The following is a 9,534-nucleotide window of genomic DNA, read 5'->3' as shown; positions in this document are numbered from 1 at the left end:
TAACTAGACATACCATGAAATGTCTTTTTATGGCGTACATATTTATTTAGTGTAATAAATGTAGGTCTTCTATAAAAACTGATCAAACTAAAATAGTTTTACTAGGCACAATTCTATAAGTTAATTTATCATGCAACAGATGGAGTATTTTATACTACCTTACTATTACTTGTTGGATTAGATTCCATATTTGTTTTTACAAGAGCTAAAATACATAAACTATAGAAATTTTCATAAAAATGAAATATCTGATCATCAATCTTCTAGATCACAATCACCATCTTAATGTTACTATTTGGAGACCTCCAACTAAGCATACACATTAATTCTCCCGAGTTGACAAAAAAGATAAATCCAAAAAATTACAAAAATCTTGAAGTTTAACCTTTAATTTGTTGGATTATAATCATCATTGTCAACAATATCCATTGGCTCCGACTCTTAATTGGCATGCGGAGCCCTTTCCAAAAACAGGCGTTTGGCATTGCTCCTGCAGGAGCAGGAGCTGAAGCCCATACAGATACACGAGCCCTGTCAAATAGGCTCTTAGTTGAGAGACAAAACCGAGCTTTTGAGGTAAAAGTACGGACGAAGAACATAAGATTTTCCGCCTTAAAGAAACATGAAGAGGAGTTAACATTGTGACTTAGTTGCTGCTAAGTGATAGCTCACACCCTAGAGTTATTATTTTTCATGGCATACTATGGCTTCATTATTGACTTGAGCTGAAATTTCTCTTAATGAAACACAGGCCAACAATGGACATGTTCGAGAAAAAAAAAGACCTAGGCTGAAAATTCTGAAATAAATCGAGTTCATACATATCAATCATCTTTTTTTTTTCCAAATGCGAATTGACAATTTCAATTGTTGATTGAAATTTCCAGTCCAGAAAGTAGTTAAGATGATAATCATGACCTTTGAGTTGAAAGCATTCAGTTAGTCTGCATAGAAGATCCACCCGTCTATTTCCACCACTGTCAACCCACATGATACGGTACAACTTGTACTACTACTAATCTACTACTGTCAACCACTGAATCAAACACTTGACTAGTCACACACTAGTCATAGCCGTCTTCAGCTTATCATCATCCATTCCATTCCATTCTGATGGAGTAGTAAAACAAATAGCCGCCGCCCCCGTTATAAATAGCCGGCGACGCCAACCCGGTCTGCTCCTCTCCTGCTTGTCTTTCCCTTCTCCCTTCGACTTCGAGCCACCACCAACCTTCCTCAGCTTAGGCAGCCAGCCAGCTTCCTTGAAACTTAACCCTAGCCGCCCGCCGGCTCGTAAACCCTAGCGAGTAGCGAGGGATGCAGCCCACGACGCGGGAAATGCAGGCCATGGCCGCCGCCGGCCAGATCTCCCTCGACGACCTGCGCGCGGCAGCAGGCGCTGCGGGAGGTGGCGTGCACGACGACTTCCTGGACCAGATGCTCGGAGGACTGCCGCCGTCGGCATGGCCGGAGCTGGCATCCGCGGCGGGAGGGAAGGCGCCGGATGGCGGCGCGCAGGCGGAGGGGATGCAGCAGCACCAGCACCAGCACCAGCACTTCGGTGGGGGCTTGTACGACGAGTCCGCCTTGCTGGCGTCGCGGCTCCGGCAGCACCAGATCAGCGGTGGCCCTACAGGCGGCGGCGCGGAGGCCGCGAAGCAGATGGTGCTGCAGCAGCTGGCCGATCTGAGGCAGGGACACCATATGTTGCTGCAGGGCATGGGCCGCTCGACGGGCGGCGGCGGCGGCAGCGGAGACGGCGGCCTGCTCCTCCCGCTCTCCCTCGGCAGTGGCGGATCGGGCGGCGACGTGCAGGCGCTACTCAAAGCCGCCGCCAACTCCGCTGTACTGATCCGTCGCCTTCTTTGCTCAAATCCACTTGCAGCCTTTTTTCCTTTTCCCCCGTCAAGAATCTAGAATCTTTTGCGAAAAAAAAGTTCGCGTTTTTATTCGGTGTTCGTTCGTTCGTTCGTTCCAGGGAGGAGAAGCCGCCGGCGTCTTCGGCGGTTCTTTCGCCGGATCGCTCCAGCAGCAGCAGCAACAGCATTTTCAGTCGCATCCGCAGGTCCGCAAGATCAACGAACCACATGCGTACAACGTACATGGCTTAATGCTTGTGGCACACATGCGGCCACCTGTATATATAATCTCTAAAGCAAGCACGGTTTTGATTCTCGCAGCAGCAAACGGCGCCGTTGCCGGGCCAAGGCTTCGGTGGAGGAGGCGGAGGCGCGGGCGCCTCCGGCGGCGTGTCGCAGCCGCAGGCCGGGGCCGCGGGCGGAGGCGCGGCGGCGCCGCCCAGGCAGCGCGTACGGGCGCGGCGCGGCCAGGCCACCGACCCCCACAGCATCGCGGAGCGGGTGAGCTACGCGACGAGACGACGCTCCTCCTGCCCTCCCCTCCCCTCCCCTCCCCTCCCCTCGCTAATATAATTGCCGCTCTGCGTCTCTCCAATTAGTCACGTCGTCGAGCAGTTCGTTATTTTTTCAATTCGGCTAATAAAATCCGCGACGGCATGCAGTTGCTAATCAGCTCCCGTGTCTGACTGTCTGTTGTTGTTTCCTGGATTTGGATTGTTCTCCCGTTCCGACTCCCAACCCCAACGTCCCAACCACTGCTATTCCTTTGTCCGTTTCTTTGTTCTCATATATTCTTCCCTGTCGTCGTCGTCGCCGTTTTGCAGCTCCGGAGGGAGAGGATCGCGGAGAGGATGAAGGCGCTGCAGGAGCTGGTGCCCAACGCCAACAAGGTGAGATGAATCAATTGCACACACGCTTGCTTTGAGAAAGACGAGAGATTATTGCCTAGGGTTTTTGGTTGTTGGGAGATGATCGATGCTGGTAATAAAGTGTTCCCCCAATCACTCGGTAGCGAGTTTGTGCCGAGGAAAACACGGGGGATTAAACAATGGAAGACAGCACGCAGCTTATTACTAGAGTCCAACCAACGCCATGCCCGTGCCCGGCATGGAGAGCTGTAGGAGGGGGAGTCGTCACACTCGTCAGTCACCAGATGGATGGAGCTAGTAGCTGCTAGCAGCGCGCGTGGGCGGAGGAGGTGTGGCCGGCCGGGGTGGTGGGCGCGCGTGCGGGGGCACATTTACCCGCACGTTGGCCTACTTGACCAGCACCGTGCTCCCTCGGCGACCGCGCGCGCGGGGACGAAGGGCGGCATCGCATCGCATCGCATGGCTTTTTCCCCGCCTAGAATTCCTGCCCATGTCGCGCGCGGCGCCGCTTCCGAAGAAGGGGAAGAGAGGCTCTAGCTTTAGCGCTTTTTTTTTCAGCTGTCCACCTCTCCATCCTCCTCCTTTTTGTTCTTTGCGCTTGTTTGGCTTGGGGCTTTGCTTGCTCGCCGTCGGCCGTCGCCGAGTATACTGATCCATCTTGCTCCGGCCCTGCTTGTTTTACTGCGTGCATGCAGACGGACAAGGCGTCGATGCTGGACGAGATCATCGACTACGTCAAGTTCCTGCAGCTCCAAGTCAAGGCAAGCATGAAATGTTAAATGGCAGTTAGTCCTAGCACAGCAGTGTACTCGATATCCAGATGTATGTATGATACCATGATGTTGTTGATGGAGTCTGCTGACATGTAATCTGCGTTTACCAACCCACGCATGCAGGTGCTCAGCATGAGCCGCCTAGGTGGCGCCGCTGCCGTCGCGCCGCTCGTGGCCGACATGTCCTCGGAGGTAACTCTCCCCACCCCCAAGCTCTCCCCCACTTGCATTGCAGTCGATCAAGTGGCAAGGAGGCATGCAGCTTCTCCTTCTCTCTCTAGCTTTCTCTATATGTGAACGAACTTTTCAGTGCCACGGCTGATGGCTACTGCCACTGCCGCAGCAGCCCACAGTGCCTCGCGTGCCGCCGCGCGAAATGACGCGGCTGCCCCGGCGCCAGCGCCACGCCGCTGGGTACAGTAACAGTGCACGCGTGCCTGATGAATCTCTCTCTGGACCTGCTTCTTTGTGTGTGTCTGTGTTTGCAGGGTCGAGGTGGCGCTGGCGCTGCGGCCGCGGCCGGGAGCGACGGCGGCCTGGCGGTGACGGAGCAGCAGGTGGCGAAGCTGATGGAGGAGGACATGGGCACCGCCATGCAGTACCTGCAGGGGAAGGGCCTGTGCCTCATGCCCGTCTCCCTCGCCTCCGCCATATCCTCCGCGACGTGCCACATGCGACCGCCGGTCGGGGCAGCCGGCCTCGGGGTCGCCGCCGCCGCCGCGCACCACATGGCCGCCATGCGGTTGCCGCCCCACGGCATGAACGGCGGCGCCGGCGCCGACGCCGTGCCGGCCTCCCCGAGCATGTCCGTGCTCACGGCGCAGTCGGCCATGGCCAACGGCGCCGGCGCCGGCGGGGCTGATGGCGACGCCTCGCACTCGCAGCAGCAGCAGCATTCCAAGGACGCCGCGTCCGTGTCGAAGCCGTGATCCCCTCCGAGAAGGCGACGGCTGCCGTTTCACTAACGGCGAAACCCTTGACACCCGGAGCTGACGGCTCCGGCCTCCACTTCCGTATCCGTGGGTCGTCTTGCTCTGGGCTCTGGCCTCACTTGGACTTGGACTCCTGGGAAACGTGGGCTCCTTGGGCGGGCCCATCTGCACCCGACGGACCCACGGGCTCTCAGCACTGCAGCTGTGCAGCGGCCAGCGGCAGCCTTCAGACTCCCCCTTTTTCTTTCTTCCTACTAGTGTTATCATTATTTTTCTTGTTTAATATTAATCCATGTATGCTGTTTTTTTAAAAGTAAATAGTAGTATCAATTAGCTAATCGGGGGCTGGGTTCTCCTCTGCTGGCTTTGTGCCAGCTTTACCCTCTCTTTTCCCGCCATCGGCATCAACTTTTTTCCCCTACTTTTTCTGTTCCTGACCTTGCTTTGCCTGGGCCCACCTTCTGTAATTTACGCACAAATTTGTCCTTTGCGGTTGGACGGGGAATTTGGTCTCCCAGCTTTGGCTACTAACCCATTCTTTTTCCAGTTTTATTATATTTTTATATTCTCATGTGTATCTTCCTATATCTTGTGTACTCCCGGTCCCGGGGGAGTTGTTCTCGGCCCCACCAGTGAATGAAGAACAAAAAAATGTGCTGGTATTCTAGCTCGGTAGGGACTTGGATGGATGGATGGATATATCAGAGTGATGCTTTGGAATTTTATAGGTTGTTGATTTATTGTTTGTTTAAGTTATCGTTTATTTATGGGATAATAATAATCGCAAAAGTGACTTGGACTTGGAACGTTCTCGAAAGGACCTATGGAAGGAGCAAGGAATCGGTACACACAAGCGGAGACAAATAAAGTGGGAGAGGATTTGCGACTAACAACTGAGATACGATCTTTTGTTGACGATTCAAGATCACAATAAACTAGTGATGGCAGCAGGTCCAAGGGCAGAGCTAGAATTTGAACATGTAGTGCAATTTTACATATATGCATGATGAAAATACATATATGGCAATAGTATTAGATAATATTAAAATAAAAGTTTATTTTACATATATAAGCAAAAAAACCCGATGAATATTACAAAGAAAAAGAAAACAAAGTTTAATTAGCATTAGGTCTCTAACTTTTGCTCATTCAATCTACTTTTTAGGCTAGAAAGATATCACGATAATAACATAAACAAACAAGATGACACAGAGAACATAAGGACTAGTCTTAAATAATATAGATGCTGTTGAAGATCAATATAAAAGGAAAACATACAAGCAAAACACTAATTATATTTAATAACTAGCTATAGAATTATAATGTATAGAGAGAACAAAAGAAATTAAAAAAATAATAGAATGGCTTTGTTAGGCTAACCCTAGGTTATTAAGGAGAAAGAACAAGTAATTAAAGTATTGATTATCATCATTACCTTGCTAATTGAATGATTAACTAGCTAACTGAGGAGGGAGTATTGTGGGAGGCACGGACATGTTGGGGGGTGCTAAGCCCCCTCAACCCTTCCCTCCCTCTGCCACTGAGTCGGTAACGTCTCAAAATAAATAGAATACATATCTCTTTTCACGAGATCTCTCAGAAAAAAAACGTTTGTTGCCAAGTAGTTATAACGGTCTGTACCATTTGGATGTACTAAAAACATATGAGAATAAAATAGATAAATGAACGTAAATTGAAGAGTCTTACAATCTAGGCTATAGATTAATTATGAGAATCAAGCTATCCAACTACACCCTACTATGTTTTGAGATATATAATTCACAACCTATAATCTCTGGCTATAAACAAGGGATCCAAATATATCTTATTTATTTATCTAGAATATAAATCCCACGCAGCCACTATCTAGAATGTAGATTCTCAATTTTATGGAAGACCCAAAGCTGTTCAAAATTTGCAGTGTACATAAGAGCATTTTTCTTAAGCAGAGCAAATTAGAGTGATATTGTTGTAAAACATACTGACTTATTCTGTCTTTTATGTGGGCTCTCACCGAACTCAAGATATATATATATATATATATATATATATAGTTCTATATTGTAATTACTATATTCAGGTTTTTCTTATCTTGTATTTATGTGTTTTTCTATTTTTATCTACTATGTTGATCATAAGAGACAAAGAAAAAAAAAAGTTCACTGGCGACTGTTGATCATAAGAGACAAAGAAAAAAAAAGTTCACTGGCGACGTGTTAGAACGAATTCAGCTACGAATTCACCATGCGTGGTCGTCCTTGCTCCGGATCAATTTCAGATCAGACACGCAGCATCACGTGCTCTGACGAATCAGATCAGCTATATATATACAGATCTGGCGATGCATGCATGATTGTTGACGAGATTGCACACTTATGGCGTTGACGTTTTTTACAGGCAAATAGTATCCAGCACAGGTTGACTCCAGACTTCCAGAGCTACCGTTTGGTAGGTATAGCTTAGATATTCACATGCCGCTCCAGCTTTCTACGTTGAATTTGACACACAACACAATCAGCGCACTAACGCTCGGGCATGCAGTAGTAATAAAGCTACCGACTGACGTGCGTAGGACTGAGACGTGTGGTCGATCGACAGCGGCGAAGTCAATTTCATGCAGTATGATTATATATACGGAATTCCATGCAGTATGATTATATATACGGTCGAGTGCGCACGTACGTCCATTTCGGTGTCATCGGCCAGGTTACAAAACAAGACAAACATATAGTACTCTTATTTTCCGTCTATTTTCCAAGGGACACGTACAAAAATTACAACGTGGAACTTTGGTTGCAGGAACTACCTGGTTTTGACCATTTAGACGCCCGAGTGGTGGGTGAGGTTCAAAGCCTCTTTGGGCCTGTTTATTAGTACGGTTCGTCCTTGGTTCCATACCTCCTGCTCCTCGAGGAGATTTATCAAACATTTTGAAAAATAATAGAACCGTTTTGAAGGAACCATAAATTTAAGGTGCCACAATTTATAGCTCCAGCAAAATAGCTCTAACTCCACTTATTATGACAATGGAGTTTTCTTTTAGAGTTTGTTCTAATTTTCTTATAATGTGGAAAAGAAAGAAACAAGGGATTCTATAGGTTGAATATGACTTAGCCGCTATCTGCTTTTAGATCTAGAAATCTCAATTATTAACACATAATCCTTCAAAATACATTGACCCATTCTCCAACAGTGCATCAGAGTTCCCCGGCGAGAGCACCGAACAGATATTTTGCTTGTGGACAATACAAGGAGCCGTTTTCTCCAACAGTGCATCAGAGTTCCCCGTTTTAGAGCAAGGCCGCCTCTCTCCCCTCCCTGGCCCGTTGACCAACCCACTAGAACCAACCACCATGTCCACAGAAGATCACCGGCCAAAGCTGCCATTATCGTCAAAGGCTGTAATCATGACAGTGGAGAAAGTCAGTCGATCGTCAGTCGGCAACGGTAGTGGGGGTTGAGTAACCCGTACTGCGCATCTCCTGTCGCTGCATACTCCTACTAATCATCCAATATAATCGCGACAGCACCAGAAAATGATTGATTAGCGGCAGGATTACCCTTCACTCAGCCCGCTTAATCATCTCAGCTCACACATAATTGAGTAACGTATGCTCCTGCTCTTCTTCTGTCGCCTTTTGCCGATGATATGCACACGCATGCATGCATGCATGGTGCATGCAGGGGTAGGAGTAGGACTAGATAGGAAGGAGAGGCTACCTCCGAGGGAAGCACCCCAAGTCAACCCCGGAAATGCGCATTTGCTTCATCAGATCAGAGCTTATGTCAATCGATTTTTTTCAACAAAATGCTTTATACGAGAACTCTGATGACGAACTCCTGGTGAGCGAGGAGTGAGGGCGGCCGTCACTGATAGAGTGATTAGACTAATAATAATGCACGGCGTGATGAGCTAGCTAGCTTTGGTCGACGTCGCTAGCAGCGCGATCACAGTCGCAGATGCAGGCCCGGGTCTTTTCTGAGAAACGATGATGGCGACGGCCGGCCCGGGCCGTGTATGTGTGCGACAGCTTTCAGGCTTTCATCAGCCCCCATTTCTGCCCCCGTTTGCTCGACGAATCTTTCTCTCATCACGCGCGCGAGAGATCTGCCGCGGGCGCCGCCCGGCGTGCCAACACCTGGACCACGGACCGGAATTGCACCCAGCCCAGCCGCAGGGAGAGACGAGCTGGCCGGCGAGCGAGGTTGGTGAAGCGATCGACGAGTGGTTTCACACTGATTTTTTCTACTGCACTCACTCACTCACTTGATTGAATCTATGGACAGGACAGTGAAAGATGAGATCAACCTATAAGATCATGCATCATCGACCCGACCGGCTCGATTATTAAACTAGATATAGTGTAGAAGCAAAGTCAATCTTGACTTGGGTTTGTGTACTCTTGTGCGTCGTCCAACTTTGGCCTGCTTTGCTTATTAGCTATGGTTTTTGTCGGATCGTAATCTTGTGCGCCCAACTTTGGCCTGCATGCTTTATATTATCGGGTTTGTTTATTTGGCGAACTACTAAATTTGTTTAAGAGAGATGACAACAAAGGTCAACATAGTTAGCCACTATGTACAGGACAGCCGATTGATTAAGCAATTTGTTAGCTCTAGCTATCGATCTATCTAGTGCTGGGCATGCACTAGGGTTAGGACCCTAGCTAGCTCCAAGCGAAAGCGAAAGCAAGTCTAGTCAGCCCGCAGTACCGCATTGCGTAAGCAGAAGTAACAGAGTCGAATCCGTCGGGTGGTGATTTCCTTTTGACTATATCTGAAATAATAGGCATCAGATATTCGCTCTGATCTGTAATCTAGTTGTTTGGCGCTGGTAATGTTGAAAGTACACAGCATGTCTTCATATTTTTTTTTTTGTTTCAAAATTTACCACTCTAGATGCAGGCATGCAGCAATGTTCAGAGACATACACATACTTCATGTTGCAACTGTAACTTACTAGCAATTACTCCCCTGTTCCAAATTGTGATTATCATTGTGTGTCACACTTCTACAAGGTTGAGAAAGGTAGAAGGTGAACCAAATAATTGGTTATGCCCGCGTGGGTGAGCTCGGGCTCAGGCTCCTCCAGTCACCTCTA

The 9,534-nt window shown here is 48.5% G+C and overlaps 1 protein-coding gene across 2 annotated transcripts; it reads left to right on the top strand.

Annotated features, from left to right (window-relative positions):
• LOC8068362 (transcription factor bHLH66) lies at window positions 1,117-5,100 on the top strand. Of its 2 annotated transcripts, none has more exons than XM_021452321.1 (7): window positions 1,117-1,845; window positions 1,979-2,065; window positions 2,184-2,360; window positions 2,684-2,749; window positions 3,424-3,489; window positions 3,625-3,693; window positions 3,990-5,100. In XM_021452321.1, the coding sequence occupies exons 1-7, from the start codon at window positions 1,318-1,320 to the stop codon at window positions 4,428-4,430; spliced, it is 1,434 nt and encodes a 477-aa protein (XP_021307996.1). In that variant the 5' UTR covers window positions 1,117-1,317; the 3' UTR covers window positions 4,431-5,100. The 2 variants fall into 2 exon arrangements, with proteins under 2 accessions (XP_021307996.1, XP_021307995.1); XM_021452320.1 differs by having other exon boundaries at window positions 1,118-1,845; window positions 2,181-2,360.

This window comes from Sorghum bicolor, chromosome 2 (genome assembly GCF_000003195.3).
Source record: "Sorghum bicolor cultivar BTx623 chromosome 2, Sorghum_bicolor_NCBIv3, whole genome shotgun sequence".
Lineage (NCBI taxonomy): Eukaryota > Viridiplantae > Streptophyta > Magnoliopsida > Poales > Poaceae > Sorghum > Sorghum bicolor.
This window is presented reverse-complemented; position numbering and strand designations above follow the sequence as displayed.